This window comes from Python bivittatus, unplaced genomic scaffold, assembly GCF_059951505.1.
Source record: "Python bivittatus isolate LINGU-HERP-01145 unplaced genomic scaffold, Pbiv_v1 ctg000980_np1212, whole genome shotgun sequence".
Lineage (NCBI taxonomy): Eukaryota > Metazoa > Chordata > Lepidosauria > Squamata > Pythonidae > Python > Python bivittatus.
Window position 1 is genome coordinate 29,279,376 of NW_028277125.1, and position 20,702 is coordinate 29,300,077.

The window sequence follows — 20,702 nt, forward strand, 5'->3', positions numbered from 1 at the left end:
TCCAGTTCTCTATAAAACCAAAGTGCTTTTCTTGAGGTAAATTGACAGAAACATAAACTCAAAAGTTCAGATCTATTAAAAAAATGATATTCAAAACTGTTTACCAAAAAGGATATTGGTCTGGAAATCACCTTCTCATGTACTATACACCTTTATTCAGAAATAAACCACACTGAGTTCAGTAGGGCTTTTTCCAAGGTAGGGGTATATGTGACAGCAGTCTGAAATTGCTTTTGAAATGCAAAATACCATGTCTGACTCAAAAACATTTCTCCATTCCTTAGGTGGGCATTATTTTTTTTATTTTTATTTGTTTGTTTGTTTGTTTGTTAAATTTTTCAACCGCCCATCTCCCCCCAATGGGGGAACTCTGGGCGACTCACAACAAACATTAAAAACATAAATATATATAAATACATAAAACATCAGTTAAAAACATTACTAAAAAGGGGAAGGAGAGTCCAAGAAGATGAAAAATCTGAGGCTGAAGACAGAATGCCTTTATGGGGCTAGCCATCCCCATGCTTGAGGTATTCCCTCCCCACCCCAGGCCAAGTGGTAGAACCAGGACTTCAAAGCCTTACAGAAGGCCAGGAGTGAGGGGGCCAATCGCACCTCCGGGGGCAGAATATTCCAAAGAGCGGGGGCTACCGCAGAGAAGGCCCGCCTTCTGGACCCCGCTAATTGAAGCTCTTTCACTGAGGGGGTTATATTAATGACCCACATATACTTCTTAGAAATGATAAAATCCTAACTAAAGAAGGTATCATGAGTGGGTTTCTGGGTTTTTTAGTGGGGGTGGGGGTGGGGGTGGGGCACAGGATTAAGAACATCAAAACAGTCAGGCGCCCTTATTTGCAGACATTAGGCCCAGAAGAACCGGCCATTTCCTTAGAACAGGGATCCACAACCAGGGACTCCAGGACTACATGTGCCCCCCAAAAGCATTAGACATGATTTTGACATCTCTTCCAAAAGTTATCAAAATATAATTGTTAATGTGACTGAGAGACTAGATCCATGCCTTTCCTGGTTCCTGCGTAGAGCCTGAGGAGGCAAGACTGTCTGGATCCAGGAAGTGGTTAGCACTTCACACCGAGAAGGAATATTGTTTGCAACTTGAAATAAATTGTGGTGTACCGTTTCCTTTAAGAGGCTTCCTTGGATCCAGCAATACTTGGCAACTATTGCCCAGGCTCCAGTCTTCCCTTTCTGGGAAAGATTGTTGAGAGGGTGCTGGTGAGGCAGTTATGGAGTGCCTTAGAGGACACAAATTATCTGGGCCCCTTTGAGTCAGGTTTCAGTTTCAGATGAAACAGCACTTGTTGCACTGGTTGACTTCCTTTGTTGGAAACTAGACGGAGGAAGTGTGTACCTTCTGGTCCTGTTAGTCTCCTCAGCAGATTTCAGTACCACTGACTGTGATATCCTTTTGAACTGGCTACAAGGTTGGGAACTGAGGAAACTGTTTTGCAGTGGTTCTACTCCTTCTTCAAAAGGTCTTTCCAATTAGTGGTTGTAGTTGCTTACTTGTGGAGCATTGCAAAGTTCAGTCCTCTCTCCAATAGAGTACTTCCTACAGCATTTGAGACATAACTTTGTGGTAAAGGCCACTTACAACCTGTTGGCTTTGGATTGCTAGCCCATACCTTGGCATATTAATTCCAAGGTAATTAGCTCAAATGGTGTGCCATTTTCTTCCTACAAAAGCAAAACACAACAAAAGCCAGCAAACAATCCTCTATTTCAATTAACTGCAAACTTTGGTTTTAGTTTTTCCTTTTGCTTGGCCCACTCCTTTCATAGCTTTGCATTCTACTCTCTGATGCAAGAGCATTTCCCTCTCTCCACCCAACAGTGAAGACACCACCACAGCAACCAAAGTTCTCTGAACACTGACAGTAAATTAACAGGTATTCAGCAAGGCTCCAGAAATTCCTGTGAAGTTTCATAACTACTTCTGTTTTGGTTTAGTAAAATGGAGGGGTTACCAGAAATGTTTCTCCACAGGACATTCCACCTCTATATTTCTCTCATACCAGTAGTGGAATATAATTTGCTTTCCAAGGCAGAATTTGTGGGTGGATTGAACAAACCAAGGAAAACATTTCCAGAAAATAGCTTAGCCAGAAAAATAGCTTCTGGAATATTGCTGCTAGCATTTAGTTAATATTACATTCACCTGCTTTATCACATGGACTTTGAAGCCTAAAATATAGCTACTGTGGATATCTCTGAGGTTTATTATAAACATTTTGTCCTTTGTAATGAAAACAATTAACTGTTCTTTGATCAGAGATCAAGGCAGTTGTCACTCTCCCCCCATTTCCCTTACGTACTTTACTACTTAGTAAAAGTTAATATGCCAAGTACAAGACTACCTTGATGCTTACTCATTTAATTTTCTTGTCTTTTACAAAGGCCATTTTTAAAATCCACCTGGACTTTCATGGACTGCACATGTGCTTAGAAACCTGAATGTATCATTTTACAATGGTGTAAAGTGAATTGACACCAGCAATATGAAGGTGGGTGAAACAGAGGGACATTGGGGAGAGTAGTGGGAGTCAGAAAGCAAGTTTTTCTGCATGTGCAATTACCAGAGTGGTAGTTAACAATTACATGCAACTTGCTGCTCTTTTTCTTTCTATCAGCATTCTCTTCTCTTACTTCTGTATATCAGAAAATATATGGTTAACAGCTCCATATATTGTGATTAAAACCTTTAAAGTCTTTAAACTTAAAATAATTTGAAGAGTTAAGATAATATGATTGCTTGGTTTGCGTATCATATTCTAATTTGAAAATATGCATTTCTTCGGGAAGTACAGGAAATGCAAATTAAATTATATTGTATAATCTAAAATTGCAATGTAGAAAATAGTATTTTATTTAACATTTTATGACAGGTGATTCTTAAAATGGATTAGGTTTAACTTTTTAAATTGATGAAACTTCAATAAGAAGAAAATGTGAATTACTTTAAGCAGGGATGGTAGTTCAAATCAAATGTATTTAATTAGAGTCAATAACCAGCAAGGTGAAAAAAAAAAACCCCTCAGAAACAATGACCAAGTATGGCTAAGACAGCATAACAGTCACTGTAACAATAACAGGGCTGAGTAAACATGTTGTCCTCCTCTCTATCTAGCTCCGGAAAAGGACAGCTTGATGACCATCTTGATGCTGTCCTTGTAAATTCCATCTGCCAGGTGTTTGTGACTGCTGAGAGGGTTGTGAGGAAGTGATCTTTTTGGTTTTCCTCTCTCTGAGTGAGAGCTGGTTGGGGTGGGAAGTATGGGGTCACTTGGATAATGGGAAGAGGGCACCTGACTAGCCTGGTGAGAGTGGCTGCAGGGAGTACTGTGTGAATGAGTTAGGTTGGAGTGGGAGGTGACTCGAGTCTTTGAAGTGCTGAGAGCATGAGCTGAAGTGCCTGGGAACCCAGTTACCTTCCCTGGTGTGTTGGTTGAATGATGGTGGGTTGGGGACCCCCTGTCTTGGGAACTGATAGGTATGGGCTAGGGGGTGAAGGAATCTCAGGGGGTTTGAGGAAGGTCAGAACATCTTGGTGGTGATGGGTATGGGGAGGTATGATGGGAGACAAGGGGTGGGTCACTCTTGGGGAACACAGCCCCAATGTTTAACTCTGGTCCCCTGTTCCAGCCCCCTGTGCTCAGCCCCATTTCTTGGTCAGCAGATCCTCAGTGGCCCTGGCTTTCAGTTACTGTTGCAGAATGCCAGGTCAGCCTGTAATAAGGCTTCTCACCTGGGCATGTATTACTGAGACCTGGCTAGGTCTGGGAGGGGTGTACCCCTCTCAGAAATGTGGCCAGCTGAGTTTCAGGTGTGGCATCAGCCAAGACTCCAGGGCAGTGATGGGGTTGTGGTGGTTATCATCCGGGAATCTCTAACGGTTTTCCACAAATCACCAGATGTGGGACACTGTTTATTAAGTTGAGATCAGTTGGGACTGTTGCTATTGTAGCAGCCTCCCTGCTGTGTAGTGACCTCCCTGCCTAAGCTCCTTGACTCCATTTCTGGGTTGGCACTGGAGTTTCTCAGATTTATGGTCTTGGGGACTTCAATCTGCCTTCTCTAGAAGTGGGGTCTGAGGCTGCTCAGGAGTTCATGGTTACCATGACAACCATGGGCTTATCCCAGGTCATCAAGGGCCTGACTCATAACAGTGGCTGCATACCTTATCTGTTTTTTTAAATTATTTTTTATTAGAGTGATGGCAATGTGATCTGGAATTGGGGAGCTCTCTGTGGCTCCCATGTCATGGTCAGACCACTCTGTGGTAACCATGAGATTCTCTTGCATTGCCCCCCATTGCAGAGAGGTGAGTCCTACTTGGTCTGCCCTCAGCAACTGATGGACCTGATGGGTTCCAGAGGGAAATGGGGTTTGTTCTTGATGATTTGCTACACTGTCCAGTTGAGGCTGTATTGGCCACCTAGAATGAGAGGGTGGCTGGGGCTTTGGATTGGATCATACCGATGCGGCCTTTCCTTTCCTGCAGATCCCATCATACCCCATGGTTTATGGAGGAATTGAGGGAAATGAAATGGGTTAAGAGATTCCTAGAGTATTGCTGGAGGTCCACAAGGAGTGAATCCCAACTGAACATGGGTTAGAGATGCTGTTAAGGCCTTGTGGCAGTAAGGGCAGCAAAACATCAGTATTTCTCCACACTTATTTCATCCACAGATAGACATCAGGCGACCATGTTTAAAGTGACTTGAACCCACTTGGGTAGAGAGGACTCTGAGGTTCATCAAAGGGGTTGTGCAGTAGAATATGTAGAGCATCTGATGGATAAAATCACTTGGATTTGCTCTCAGTTGGATGCCAGCCTTGGTGCAGGTCCAATGGAGGTGCTTGGGGCATGGTCTTGTGCAGTTTTCTGGGAGGAGTTTGAATCTGTTGGGCCTGATGAAGTAGATATGATCTTCATGACTATGAGTTTGGCCACCTGTTTATTAGTTCCATGTCCCTCTTGATTGGTAAGGCCTCCTGGGAGGTGATGTGCTGTTGGATTCTGGTGGTGGTAAATTCTTCTTTTAGAGAAGGGGTTGTTCCTCTGCCTCTCAAAGAGGTGGTGGTTTGCCCCCTCCTCAAGAAGCCATTGCTGGATCCAACTATATTGGACAACCTTTGTCCAGTATCCAACCTTCCCTTTTTAGAGAAAGTTGTTGAGAAGATGGTCATGCAGCAGCTTCAGAGGATCCTGGATGAGGCAGATTATCTGGACCCCTTTCAGTCAAGTTTCAAACCTGGACATGGCACTGAAACATCATCGGTTGTGCTTTTGGATGATCTCTGGCAAGAGCAGGATGGAAACGGTGCATCCATCCTTGTTCTTCTTGACCTCTTGGTGGCTTTTAATACCATCAACTATGGTATCCTTCTGGACCAGCTTTGGGGGTTGGGGGCAGGTGCACAGTGCTTTGTCATTCTCTTCCTTCCTCTGAGGCTGGTTCCAGCTAGTGTTGATTGGGGGTGAGAGGTCCAGCCCTCGGCCCTTCCTTTTTGGGATGCTGCAGGGCTTGATACTCTCTCTGCTCCTGTTTAATATCTACATGAAGCCACTAGGTAAGGTCATCCATTGCTGTGGGATGAGTATCATTAGTATGCTGATTGTACCCAGTTGTATATCTCTGCCCCTGGCAAACTAAGTGATGCTGTTGATGTCCTGTCCTGGTGTCTGGAGGCTGTGGGGGTTTGAATAAGGAACAACAGGCTTCAGCTCAGCCCTAGCAAGACTGAGTAGATTTGGGTTTTCGGGCCTTCAGATTCTGGGAATTTATCGTCTTTGGTGCTGGATGGGGTTGCACTACCCCAAACAGATCTGGTGTGCAATTGACTCCTGTTTGAAGAGCAGGTGACAGTTGGCTAGGAGGGCCTTTCACAACTTCGATTGTGCCCCAATTGTGCCCATTCCTGGATCGGGAGGCTCTACTCTCAGTCACTCATGCCCTGGTCACCTCCAAATTGGATTATTGTAATGTGCTCCACATGGGGCAGCCCTTGAAGAACATTTGGAAGCAGCAGCACAGGCAGTTCTGGGTGCTCCTTATTCAGCGCATGTTATACCTCTGCTCTGCAAGCTGCACTGATCGCCAGTTTGGTTCCAGGTTCAATTCAAAGTGTTGATAATGACTTGTAAAGCCCTATATGGCATGGGGCCAGTTATTAATTGGTTTTAATGGCTTTTATTTTGTTTTTATTTTTAATTGTTGTTTTTTAATTATGTAAGCCACCCAGAGTCACTTAGGTGAGATGGGTGGCAATATAAATTGAATAAATACATACAATTATTAAACCTAAAAAAAAAAAAGACTTAAAACCAGAGTAAGAGAAACACACAGTAAAATAATATGAAGCAGTGCCATCACTCCAAGATTAGGAAATCTTTTATTTTCTTATGGAAATTGCTACAGATAGAAATTTAGCAACTCTATTGGTCATGGTAGGATTTTTATATGCAAGCAGGAAACAGACCACTTTTCCGTAAGCAGGTGTAAGATGTTCTCATTTTGAAGTGATGACATTTTAAAGTTTCTTTGCTCTTTTATTTATTGTATTTTTATTTTATCCTATATTTATTTTAACTTAAGTTTTATATATGACTGTTACACTAACTTACCCATATTTGGTCACTGTTTTTGAGTTTTTCTTTTTTACCTTGCTGGTCACTGACCATAGTTAAAGAAATTTGATTTGGGACGGGAGCTTGATTCTGGAGGTGTTACTGGAGTCATGAGTCTCAAAAAGCATGATTAATGATTAAGAGTCATGAGAGTTATAGTGCAAGAACTTCTGGTTTAGCACCTTGATTTTTTTTCCGCCCAAGAAGTAAAGGAGCAAAAAATACTTTGGCCCAGAACTTTGAAAGCCTATTGATAGACAGACACTTAGGAACTGAAAGGTTTGAGTTTTTTTTAAAAAAAATAGCCTCAGGGAGGCAAAGCAGGGTCATTTAATTACATGTAATTAAATGTACAGCCCATTCCCCATTTCTCACTCCAAAACTCAATGGTTATTTCATTAACATTAGATTTTGGATCCAGAAGGAAGGAACTCCAGATGAACCATGTGACTTCTATCCACAGGTAGGTGAATTTACACTGGCTTAATATTGAGTTGTGGATCATCACTGGATTTTTTCATGAATGTTTTTAGTTACACTGGGTACATTCTGCCTGTTTTGAACAGAATTACTGATACTTACTGACAACACAAATAGCATGTGTATTTTGTACTGTGGATCTATTCAAATCCACAATTGCCTTTTGTATGTGTTGCTCCATGAATAGTGGATCTGAGCCCTACTTTACAGAGGATAGTACTGTTTGACAGCATTGTCTCCTTAAAAGGATGGCCAGTCCATATCTAGTTAGATTAAAAAAATAAAAACCCCTTCCCTTGTGTGCATTTTAATCATTTTCTGCCTGGTCATCCAAGAAGAGGAAGCATTCTTAACATTATGAACTTGAATTAGAAAAACATTGGCAACATTTCTATTTTATTTAAGGGGAGGATGCTTAAACAGGGCAGATTTTCAAGCAGGTGACAGCTTTAGAACGTGAAAGACTGGAATGACCAGTGTGAGGCAAGGAGGAACCTGAAGGGAAGTACAACAACGTAAAGCAAGCTTTAAATTTGTTGACTCGAAAAAACAAATAATCATCAGTTTGAAATGTCAAGAAGGCATCTACAGAAATTCTTACCTCAGACTGGATATTGAAACTTGGAAACCTAAGAAATCTGTTGATGAGAAGCATGGGTAATGAATAGAGAAAACGTAAGAGCTTTATCATCTGAGGGAAGCAGAGAAAAGGGTTTGCAACAACCTAAGGAACTTGATCATATAGCATGGTAATTACATTTTAAAATTTTTATTTCTTATATTTATATCCTGCTTATGATTTGAAGCTAAGCCAATGCACCCAGTACAAGGGGGTGCTTGTGCTCCATTTTTCTCTCCAACAAAAACCTATGAGGATAGTTGGGCTGAGAGAGTGTCTGGCTCAAAGTCCCCCATGAACTGCTCTTGCTGAGGTTGGTCTTTAACTAGATCTCCCTGGTGCCAGTCCAACACCTTAACCACTACAGTATACAGACACCCTAAGGCGTGTGGGTCTTTTCTTTCTCTTGTCCTTCAAAATTGGAATGTAATTCCGTTAAGCTAGGGACATCTCTAGGGCATCAGTTGGTTTTGCTGCCTCCACCAAATACTTTCCTGATCTGGAATTTTTTTTCTCTCAATACATATAAGGTAAAGTGATCAGATAGCATATGGGAAAGGTATAGAAGAGCACAGTCCCCCTTTTAAAATGTTTAAACCAAGAATTGAACTTTTATTATGTTACCTAAAAGTAAATGCAAACAGGTTCCTTTAAGGAGTACAATTTTGGTGAACTACTTCATTCTATTACAGTAAAATAACTTCAGTAACTTATATTTTAGAGAGCCAGTTTGGTGTAGTGAGTTCTACTTCTGCCTTAGGCATGAAGCCAGCTGGCTGACCTTGGGCCAGTCACTTTCTCTCAGCCCTAGGCAAGAGGCAATGGCAAACTACTTCTGAAAAATCTTGCCAAGGAAACTACAGGGACTAGTCCAGGCAGTTGCCAAAAGTGACTCGAAGGTGCATGCACATGTGCACACGCACACACACATACACACACAACCCTTATATTTTACAAAGTATCTAAAAGCTGCCAAAACATTCCTTCCCTGGCAAAAAATACATATTCCTAAACCTGTCACTCTGACAGTGAGGATTTATTTTAGATATTACTCCAAGTTCTCTCAGACTCATCCTTCTCCCCCCTCTCCCAAATTCCTCTCCTCTTTGTCCCACTCCCTCCGGAACGTAAATTATATTACCATTTTTGGAGTGGCAGTTCTAATAACTACTTATTTGTTCTCCAATTTACCCAAGTTTAGCAACATCATCCACAACTGAATGATCTGGTTAAGGTTTGAAATATATTTTTTACAACTTACCAATGTTTAACATGATTGAACATATTTACAGAATATGGTTGCACAATATTATGTAGAGCCAAATAAATTCAACACTTAAATGAGCACTAGAGCACATACATGAGAAAATGAATCTAGAAACCAGAAGAAAATGATAGATGCTAGAAGGAAAGCTATGAAAATGCAAAGGTGATTTAGACCCGTGGACAGAATCTCTTTTCATTTTTCTCTCTGTATACATTCCCATTCATGGCAGTGGGGCTTCAGAAATGTTTGTTAGGGGCTAGACTATATTTGCTGGTTTAAAAACAACCTATTTTACAAAATATGGAGACAGACATATCCAAATGTCAATGATCCTGGCAGCAATAGTAAATGAGCTAGAATCAAGCGATGTGTGTGTGTGCACAACAGCATGGAAACCTAAGACAAAAATCAGAGGAATTCAGAAATATTTCTTCCTTTGTTACAGGGAGAAAGGATAACATACTAACCTTATTTATTTTGTTTATGCTGCAGGTTTCTTTACATATAGGATTTTAATACATAGCTATAATGTGGGAAATTTCTTTTATTGAAACAGCCATCATATAGAACTCCTTACAGTCTTCCTTCCAGTGTTGTTGGCTATTTATTTTGTTGTTAGATAATTGCTCATTACCTGAAAATGGTGTTGTTTTAACTATTAAAAGAAATTGAAATTATCCTCACATTTTATTACTTGTGCATCTCTGCATCTGGATTAGGTAATTTTCATTAAATGTTTCATATGCCATGTATTAGAAGGGCATTATAACCATTTTATTGGTAAAAAGTGGTGGAATGTTTGCCTTAAACCAACTCCTTAGTTTCACCATCCTTTGGCAGACATGTCTTTGTTTTCCTTCTATGGAACAATTTTGGAAAACTGAGGTCTGCTTTGCTTTGTAGTTAAAAGAGCAATTGTACTTATTTGCATTTGATTTTACTTTTAAGGAGAAAGTGTTTATCTAGTTTCTGTGGGGGTACTTGATCATAAAATCCATCAACCTTTTCTTCTGCATCAGTGATTGGAGCATCAGCTTGGATAACTGTCATATTAAAGAGTTGTCCTTTGTTTTTCATGTCCTAGTAGTAAACAGTGTGATATCTTAATAATTGAATGTGTCCAATTCCAGCCCATCTCAATTCAATGATGCCTAAGATGCCAATGTATAGTCAGTTCATCTTTCACTGTGTTGAGACTGTCCATGTTCATGCTTCCACTGTTATTCTGTTTTTGCAGCTTTGGATTTCTTTTCCTCTGTGGCAACATCGCAATCAGATGTCCCAAAGGCTTTAATCAAGCCCTGTCATAAGCACCATAACTACTCCAAAAGATCCTCAGCTCTTCCTCAGCAGCATGTTGAATGCCATCTGACCTGAGGGACCAATCATCTGGCATCGTGTCATTGATCATTTTATATTTTCTATCCATGTGGGCTTTTTTGGTAAAATACAGGAGTGGTTTACCATTGCCTTCTCCCATGCAGTATGAAATGATGCCTTTGCTGTTCTTGCTAAAGTAATCTTCTGCTTCCAGCATCTTCCTACATCACTGCTGCCCAATATGGGTGCCTGCTTGTTTTAGTAGGCAGCTGGGATGACCTTCATGCCTTGGTGTGAACCTGCTGGAAATATATACTCTTGGCACTCACTCCTAGCATTCTTTGCTTATGCCTGCTAGGAACACACCATCACCATGATGATTTAGCACAGCAGGACCTTGCGGGGGCACAGCAAGATTTGGGGGCAGCTCTCTACCTAACCTTTTAGATTCTTTCAATTTAAAGAACCTTAAATGGGAAGCTGGTGGCATGTAAAGTAAATAGCCAGTCTCTAGAATTGTCTTTATTTACACTAATACCCTTGTGTCATGGAGGCTATATGGCACCTATTTTGTGATAGCACCTTATCCATGCTCTCCACATTCCAAATGAGTACTCAAGAATGTTGCCTGTTCATGCCACAAGCAAGGCCGTGCAGCAAAAATACTCTTAAGCTATGCAGGTTTTGCAATCTAAGCTAACCACAGGGATGGCACTGAAAGTAACTTGCTGTGCCTGAATACAACTTAAGTTTTATTGTACATAATATTTGCTTTTTTTTTTTTTTTAATGAATCCTTATTCTGGATACAGTGAGCCCAGAAGTAAGTTTTCAAGTGTGAATTAATGAACAAATAGAAGCTGCCTAAACTTTTGGCATAATTCTGTAAACAATTATCTTGCCCTGTACTGGGGACAATAATTTTGATTGGGGAAATAAGAGAACATTGGTCAAAGAAACGTATAATTGTCCATTAGTTGTGATGTCACCCTATGAGACATCTCATTAAAATGGTTTCTTGTTTCTGAGCCTTGATAATAATCTAACAAGCAGGTCAAGTGAATGGTAAAATGAGTTCTACTATGACACTATGCCTCTGTTTCCATGAGTTTTATTATAGTTCCACTACAATTTCCATTCTTCTTCTAAGAAAAAATCTCGTTGTACACATTAGAGAAATAGGCTTTTTAAAAAAATTCAAAACCTGTTCTGTTTTTGTATACTTTAACGTTTTAGCTGAAAGAGCCATGGATTGTTGGCAGAGAATACATAAGAGTGGGTGGATTTTTCCCACTGTGGTCCTTTGTATATATGGCTTCTTTACCATGATGAGACCATCTGAGCCTTTCCTTACACCTTACCTTGCTGGACCTGAAAAAAATCTGACTATCGATGAGGTACAGTAAGCATGCTTTATCTGTGATGAAATTTATTGGGTAGGAATAAACTAGTTGGTGGAGGGTTTTTGTCCCCCCCCCCCCAAACACTGGTTGAATTCATGTATGTTAAATCCATACTGGTCCAGAATTTTATGGTCCAGAATGTAGCAGCACAAGTAGCTACAGATGCTTTACATTTCACCAATGTAAAATTACCACTTCTCCACGAGTTACACTGGTTACTGGTAGTCTTCCAGGTGCAATTTAAAGTGTTGGTTATCATCTACAGAGCCCTTCATGGCTGAAGGCCTGGTTAGGACCATCTTTTTTTCTGTTGTTTCTGCCTGATCATTGAAGATCTGGATGATTTGGCTTACCCTAGCTCCCAGGCAATGTCATCTTGTGGGACCTACAGTGGTGCTTAAAAGTTTGTGAACCCTTTTGAATTTTCAATATTTCTGCATAAATATGACCTAAAATGTGATCTGCTCTCCACACAAGTCCGAAAAGTCCTAAATAAAGAGAAGCCAATTAAACAAATGAGCTAAAAACATACTTGTTCTTTATTTATTGAGGAAAATGATCCAAAGCTACATATTTGAGTGTGGCAAAAGTACGTGAACCTCTAAGATTATCAGTTCATTTGAAGGGGAAATTAGAGCCAGGTGTTTCACAGACTTTTAAGCACCACTGTAAAATACTTACCTTGGTGGTAACTGCACCTGCCCTGTGGAACAATGTTCTTCCAGAGGTCTTCATGGCTCAAACTCTATTGGGCTTTCGTGAAGCTGTAAAAACATGGCTCTTCTGACAGATCCAGGTAGCAATCAGTCCCTTATGGTGGCTGATTAGGAATGTTTATTTAGTTACCCTTCCCCAATGCACACCATGTATTTTACTGTTGATTTTGTCCCCCTTTACTTGTACTTATTTTTTACTTGATGTTTTAATCCTATTCTATAAGCTACCTGGAATCACTTAGTGATTGAAGCTGCATACATCCTGTTAAATAAATTTGTTATCCCGTGTGCTGTTAATGCAACTATTGTGGTTTATAAATCATGGCTTGATATGTCATGGTAACCCAACCAATAGATTGTCCATCTGTCTGTCTGTCTGTCCGTCCATCCATCCACCCACCCACCCACCTCACTCCAATCAAGAAATGGCTTCCAATACTTCTGCAGACAACACTGGGTAGCAATTTTCATCCTTAACCCCACAATGAAAAACAATTATTTGGGGTTTGAAGGCAGGAAAATGCATAAATGCATGCTGGGAAAGCACATGCAGCCTGTGGATAATGTCTCACCCATGTTCAAGGAACAGAGACAGCAATACTGCTGGTTGTGGAAAATGGCCCCAGGTCAACAGAGTTTATTTGGCTTTTGGCAAAGGGACCTGTTTTATATGACAAACTTCCCATTCCATTAAATATACATGCTTTATAGTTCTGCTTTATAAAATTTCTCCTCCTTGTCTTCTAGGTAACACAGCATGTTTTCCCAGTTTGGACATACTCCTATTTGGCCCTGCTCTTCCCTGTGTTTCTGATTACAGATTATGCACGCTACAAACCTATAATTATTCTACAGGGAATTAGCTTAATTGTTACTTGGCTATTGCTTTTATTTGCATCTGGCATATCAGCCATGCAACTGGCAGAGTTTATGTATGGACTTTCAACAGCCACAGAGGTTGCCTATTATGCTTACATATATAGCGTTGTCAGTGCTGATCATTACCAGAAAGTGACTGGTTATTGCAGAAGCATCACCCTGGTGGCATCCACCATGGGATCCCTGCTTGGACAGCTTTTAGTTTCTTTAGGCCAAGTTCTTTATTTTTATCTCAATGCCATAACTTTAGCTTCTGTGTCGGTGGCATTTATATCTTCATTTTTTCTGCCCATGCCACAAAAAAGCATGTTCTTCCACAGAAAGTCTTCCCCAGAACTTTCCATTGGACCAACAGAGAAAAATCCAACACAAATTTCCAACCAACAAAGCAATCCACAGGACAAAGATGTGACAATATCATCAGTCAGGACCCAGAATTTACCTGAACATCAGCCATCCAAAATTAAAAACCAGAGCCACTTTCTGTCAGTGCTTTTGCAGTTGTGTGTGGACCTGAAGGAATGTTATACCACCAAGAAACTTCTTTACTGGTCAATATGGTGGGCTTTAGCTACTGCAGGATTTAACCAAGTTTTGAATTATATCCAAGTACTGTGGGATGATAAAGCACCTACTCATAGTTCTGAAGTTTACAATGGAGCTGTTGAAGCCATAGCTACATTTCTGAGTATGTTTAAAATTTATATATTATCCAACAATAAATGTTAAGTACAGGCAATTTAAACACTAAATTCATACAAAATCCATATGCATTCAAATATGTACAAAGATTTCGATTTCCATAAATTGTTCTGTTTATTTCAGTGGAGCTTATTGTAAAATATTACAATAGCTTTGGTGGCTTGGGGAGGTTTTCTCTGGGAGGGTGGGGGCATGTTCCTAAGAAGTAACTAAATTGTGTTACAACATTACAATATGAGTGTGATTAATCAGTGATGCACTGGAATTGCAGAGACCTACAAAAACTCCATCTTGATTTCTTTCATTGCATTAGCTTCATTTTGCTTTTGCTTTATACATCTACATTTAATCTTACATATAATAAGCCCTAAACTGTTTTACACACAACAAAAAGTACATAAATTCATGGAAAAACCATGGAGCTGAGCACAAATCAGAATGTGAATGATTATTTTCTAGCAGGAGTTTTCATTCTCCAACCTCAAAAAATTGATTCATTCAACTTTAAAGCAGATGTTACAGTTAATACAAGAAAACAAGATGGAAAAAAAAACTTACCAGAAATTTCTTAAAATCTGTGGGTAAAATCGTATACTAAACAAGAATTAGCAATGTGATGTGGCTGTTGAAATGGATATTGAAGTTCTTAGTTGCATCAAGCAGAAATAGTATTCTCTCTTTTTGCTTTGGTTTACATATTGTAGGAAGGACTGCCGTGCCCAGTTCTGATCACTACACAAAAGGATTTCAATAAACTGTGTTTCAGAGGAGGGGATGAGGTTTGGAGACTCCATATTTTATGAGGAACGATTGGCAAAGTTTGGGCATATTTAATTTGGGTTTGTGATTATAAACAGGTGATCAGATAGCCATCATAATATACCTGAATAGTTATCACTTAGATGATACACATATTTGTATTGTTATTCTTGGGAATGATGATGTTGATAATGATGATGTCACCCAACTCCCAGTGACTCTGGGAGTAGGATCTAAACCAGCAGGCTCAAATTTCAACCAACAGGATTTAGACTAAACTTTAGTGGAACAAGTTATCAGGTGATAGTTTCTGCTGACTGCAAAAATGATGTTGATGTAATAAATGACTGATAAATATTGTTGGTATTTTAAGTTTTGTGAGAAAGTGACAAAGAAGTAAAAGATTAGAATATTTTAATGAAATTATCATTGTATTCAGCTCCCACCCCTGAGATGTTTTACATAATGTTATGCTAGTTAGGTAACTTAAGCCTCTAAATATGTGCATATTTGGGCCATCAGACATATATTAGCCCTTCAGCTTTGTTACAGAACAGTCTAAACTATTGTTTTGGAATTCTTCAAAAATAACTTGTGAAAATAATGTACATCTTGTCTGCCTATTAAAAAAGCAACCAGGGCAGCTTTTGACTGTGTATCTTTATACATTTAAATACAGTATGGAGTTGTTTTAAAAACTTTTCAGTATGTGTTACTGTCCTGCAAAATGTAACAGACAAGTCCATCTACTTTTAGGTTCAGTAACATCACTAGCTGTGGGATATGTGAAACTGAACTGGGATCTAACTGGAGAACTGGCACTGGGAATCTTCTCTGCCCTGGATGCTACTGCACTTATTCTGATGCATTTTACCAGGAACATTTGGATCTGCTATGCCAGCTATTTAGTGTTCAAAGCATGTTATATGCTCCTTATAACCATAGCCACGTAAGTATCTTTCACCTATCAATGTTAATTTGCTACCATTTGCAATTCTTCTTGCTGGGGGTGGGGCTGGGAATCGGACATTATCAATGGTTTTATGTAAGAGCACAGAGTAGGTTTAGGAACCTAAGGAAAAAGCTTAGGAAATGGAGAAAATTGTTTCTCTAGCATTACTGCCAATAATACAGCTACCTTTCATTATGTCCCTGTATTTGACCCTGCACTAGGTATGCAACAGTCCTCAATATCTTGTTAAGAAGATCCTCAAATGGCACCTAAGGGGTCTGAATTTGCTTACCAGATTTTATTATTTTTTCATAAATAGTCAGGGGCAGCCAACACAAAGAGTCAGATGTGTTCTATCATCCTTTATCTTTATAATTCTATTTTAGATAAAGGGGTAGTATATAATTCTATTTTATGATAAAGGGGGATGCTAAATCCCAAGTATCATACATGATAGTCCAAAAGAAGCTTGTCCACCTGCCTGTGAGACCATTTACTCCAGGGCCTAAAAATACCTAGTTGCATCAATGCTAACCCAACCATGGAATGCATAATCTCATTGTTTCTTTCATTAGCAATTCTTTTGTTAAATCAGTTAAGTGCATTTTCGAGACTTCTTCAGTTAAGATATCTATTTTCAAAACAAGTGTGGTTTGGAAAAAAAGGTGGTCATCTCAGTACATTTCTGGTATTGCATCTTAATGAGCCAGGTTAGGTTAAGCAATTACTCATAATTACATTGTGCTATATATGTAGGTGTGTGGGTATCATTTTACACTGTATTTGTAAAATTGACTTATATTTTCCAAACATCTTTTGCCCCATCTCAATAGTCTTTTACAATGTTTCAATAAATTACTAATATATTTTGCAGAAATCATGTAGTTATACTCTTCCAACTTCTCACATGCAGGCAAGTTATACTGAAGCTTCATCTCTCAAAACTATGTTCAACATTCTAACTGAAGTTTGTATTTTAGATTCCAGATTGCTATCAGCCTCAGCATGGAACGCTATGCCTTGATGTTTGGCTTTAACAATTTTGTTGCACTGCTAATTCAAACTATACTGACTGTTATTGTGGTTGATTCAAAAGGTCTGGGCCTGGATATTGAGACTCAGGTAAGTTGGACAGGTAATATGGCCACTTTTGCTAAGTCAGTAATACTGAAGAGTTTCACATCTTTTCGGAGGCCACCATATGAAATGAATGGGCTTAGAAATTGGAACCGGGAACTCTGTTGCTAACCGACACAGTGGTAAGGTGCGACGTCACGATTGCCGTTTGCGACCTTCTATCAGCTTCCCCATTGAATTTGCTTGTCAGAAGCCAGAGTGAAGGCCGCAAATGGCAGTCATGTGACTGTGGGATGCTGTGATGTCATAACTGCAAGCCGGTTGCCAAGCACCTGAATTGTGATCACATCACTGCACGGACACTACGATGGCCACAACTACGAGGATCTATTCTAAGCCCCCCTTGTTCAGTGCCATCATAACTCTGAATGGTCACTGAATGAGTGGACTTTAAGCGAGAACTATCTGTAAATGTTTTAAAGAACTGCTTAAATATCACAAGAAGAGGGTTTGTTGAGTTCTGGGATGGGGAAATAGAGAAATATGGAATCCTTCCAGCTTGGGTTGGACTTTGGTCACTGTTTCTTAGATAACAATTTCTATTTTAAGGAAGACATTGTTTATAATTCAACATTTGAACAAGGCACTGCTACAACAGGCATGTTGATTGTTAAGAAAGCCAATTCTCACAGGAAGATGGATTTTCATTATTTTTTTTTGCATATAGAAATAGCTCTGGAACCACAGCAACTGTTCTCATAGTTAATTAGTTCTTTGTCCAAAAACGAATGTGTGCACAAGCAATTGCTATAGCCTTTGGATTATCCTGTGCTCTTTTCATACTATATTAGTTTTGATCATTTAAAATGCAAATCTGAACTCTTTCATTTCATGTAAGAGCATATCACTTGATGTTCATTTTATAAATATTTACTGAAGAAACTTTTGGGATAGCACTCAAGAGATTATAGCAGTTTTACCTATGCACACCAATGTACGTCTATTCAGAAATCTCACACGGTTCTCTAAGACAGTTGCTTAAGGCTGAGGTATTACTATAGCCAATGTTCTTGGGCTTTACTTTTTGATGTTTTGAAAATACTAGACATAATACTGATAGGCAAAATGGTTGAAAAACATTATTAAAAGATAATAATATTTGGTCTTTTTTAGGGGGAAAAAAGTTTGATTAAGCCTTACTCTGTTTTATTGCAGTTCTTAATATATGGCAGTTACTTTGCAGTGATAGCTGGGATTTTTCTAAGCAGAAGCATTTACATTATAATATCAATGAAATGCCAAAAGGAAAGCCCTACAGAAAATCTTCAAATGGAAGCACAATGGCAGAGTACAGAGGATCATAGCACAAAACTATAGCACCTTAAACAAAAGTTGCCTTGAAGCCAAACTGAACAAGTCATTTATTTGAATAAAGAAATCAATCCCTCTGTGAGTTTGTCAAGTCACAAATTGCACATAGAATTGTTGTCTATTGTTATGATTTGAAATACTGTGGTTATGACATTACTGTATTAGAAAATCAGCATTCTCAAGGTATCCAATCTAACAGAAGATTATATTCTATTTGAAATGAGAAAGAAATGTTGATTGCATGTGATGAATTATTTGTAATTACCATTAAAATACTTCTTTACAATACCATTCAGTTCATGAAAATTGAAAGTATTTTCCCTGCATTCAAAGATTCACACTGGCTGCTAATTGTTTCTGGGTTTGGTTTAAGATCTTGGTGTAACTTTTATAGCTCTCCAGATATTGCTATGCACTTGGCTGGGGCAAGGCATTTTGAAGATGCCTCCAGCTGTGGAGGCCATTTTATAGAGTATGAAATATAGTCTACTTCTCTGTCTTCAACTATGGGTAACATTCCCTCAGGAATTGTGACTAGTCTTCACTCTCTGTGAGGATTCATGTCCTGCCTAGTTTTTTGAAGAGTTGGTGTTTTGTTTTGACTTTATGGTTAAGTTCAGGTATTTTATTCAATCTTTATTATAAGCTGCCCAGAGAACTTTGTTCACTAGGGATGTGAAATAGATGCCAAAGTATTGTGGGCAGAGAACAACTGGTTTTGAATGGTTCATACTTGAACAGAAATGTTCATTTTGGAGTTTTTGGGCAATATACAGAATGAAAGAGGCTGGTTTGATCTGAATAAAGACTGAAACATGATTGCCCTAAGATGAAGTGTTCAGAGGACAGTAAGAGAAAGTCAACACGGGGGAAGAGGGGTTTGCTTGGTAACTGCATATGCCTGTAACAGTGCTGGTGATGGAAGGGAACAATGGAAGATAAAAAGGGAGAGTCCAGCTCCTCATATGGCAAGGGAGGTCCAGCACAATGTCAGTGCCATAGACAGCCCACCCACTCCTCTTTTTCACCATGCAGACATTGGGAGCAGCTGAGGAGAGGAGAGACCCTGGAAAGATCAGAAGCACACAGCCAGGGGGATTTGGTGCACTAGGAACTGCTGAAATATCTGTTAGAAACAGGCACACAGGCAGTGGCTGAGAAAAGGCAGGACAGGTTGGTGGGTAATGCTATGCCGGGAGCTGCCTGGAGAACACTGCAGAACTTCTAGAATGTGGTTTGTTTGGGGTTCAAAGCAGAACAGATTTTGTTTCATGCTCAGTCCTATAATTAACTTAAGCCTTGCTTAAATTTTTTAATAAAGACTGTAGTAAATGAGAAAGAAGAGTCAGGTTATTTTAATGCAATAGAATTTGTCTGCTTGTGTACATGTGTTTTTTCAGGTCAGGGTTACTTTGTATGCATATACTGATTTGAGATTAAGGTAGATACATAATGTATTAGGGTGTATTGGACTCCCCAAAGAGTGTATTTGAAAGGATGGACATCAATTTTTTATGCTGGAAGTGTAAGAAATTTGAGGGATCACTGACCCACACTATATGGTCATGTAATCATTTCGTATCTTTTTGGGGTTGTACATTAATGTGCATTAGAAGAATTATGGGGAAATCGTTAGATGTTAAGGATGTTAATGTAATGATGAATTTTATACCAAAGCTTTGGAATCCAATTATCAGGTATTATGGTTGTATCGAGCATGGGGCATGGCAAAAAGGATTACATGTAGTCCTTGAGTTACGACCATTTGTTCAGTGACCATTTGAAGTTGAACAAATGGTACTTATGCCCAGCCCCTGAGGTTACCACCACTGCAGTGTCCCCACTGTCACATGATCAAAATTCGGGCACTTGGCAGCCCGCTCACACAATGCAGGGGCACTTCAACTCCCTTGTCTATCTCCCCCCATCTCTGCCCTTTTGCCCCCTGCACTCCATGGCCCCTGCTGCCTTAGCTGATCTTCAGTATCTTGCTTCCTCTGCTGACCAAGCATGCCCGCCCTGGCCCTTCGCAAGGCAGCTGCTGGCCGCATGAGGCTTTCTTCCCAAGGTCGCACACGGTGGTTTCTTCGTGAGACCTGAGAAAAATGGCCTCACATGACCAGCAGCTGCCTCATGAAGGGCCAGGGTGGGCATGCCTCTTCAGCAGCAGGAGCAAGAAGATGGCAAAGGTGAGCTGGGGTGGCAGAGGCCTTGGAGTGCAGGGTGGCAAGGGTGGCTGGGACTGGGCTGGGCTGGCTGTGGCTTCCTGGGGCTTTGCACCATGCTGCACTGCACTGCTGGCCCATGCTGGGGAGGCTAGGGCTTCCCGGGGCAGCTGGGTCGTTGACTAACAACCAGTGTTATTCAGTTAACAAAGGCAATGGGGAGTACCGGGATTGCCATCCCTAAGTGATGTGGTCACGTGACATCAAGCTTCACAACCACAACACTTAGCAAGGGAAATTCCAGTCCCAATTGCTGTCATAACTGGAGGACTACCCGT

The 20,702-nt window shown here is 40.0% G+C and overlaps 1 protein-coding gene across 4 annotated transcripts; it reads left to right on the top strand.

Annotated features, from left to right (window-relative positions):
* Nucleotides 1-2,349: 2,349 nt before the first annotated feature.
* SLC19A3 (solute carrier family 19 member 3) lies at nt 2,350-19,673 on the top strand. Of its 4 annotated transcripts, none has more exons than XM_088132456.1 (8): nt 2,350-2,528; nt 7,064-7,118; nt 7,541-7,884; nt 10,259-11,737; nt 13,207-14,026; nt 15,556-15,748; nt 16,732-16,873; nt 18,044-19,673. In XM_088132456.1, exons 4-8 carry the CDS (start codon nt 11,411-11,413, stop codon nt 18,203-18,205), a joined length of 1,644 nt encoding a protein of 547 aa, XP_087988582.1. In that variant the 5' UTR covers nt 2,350-2,528; nt 7,064-7,118; nt 7,541-7,884; nt 10,259-11,410; the 3' UTR covers nt 18,206-19,673. The 4 variants fall into 4 exon arrangements, with proteins under 4 accessions (XP_087988582.1, XP_025021132.1, XP_087988581.1 ...); XM_025165364.2 differs by lacking the exon at nt 7,541-7,884 and having other exon boundaries at nt 10,259-10,463; nt 11,577-11,737; XM_088132455.1 differs by lacking the exon at nt 7,541-7,884.
* Nucleotides 19,674-20,702: the final 1,029 nt, after the last annotated feature.

Bases quoted from the DNA above. Each gene is read 5' to 3' on its own strand.
- SLC19A3 (XM_088132456.1), top strand. From the start codon at position 11,411: ATGAGTTCTACTATGACACTATGCCTCTGTTTCCATGAGTTTTATTAT. The intron at 11,738-13,206 runs GTACAGTAAGCA...CTTGTCTTCTAG, and splicing joins AAAATCTGACTATCGATGAG to GTAACACAGCATGTTTTCCC. The intron at 14,027-15,555 runs GTATGTTTAAAA...ATCTACTTTTAG, and splicing joins AGCCATAGCTACATTTCTGA to GTTCAGTAACATCACTAGCT.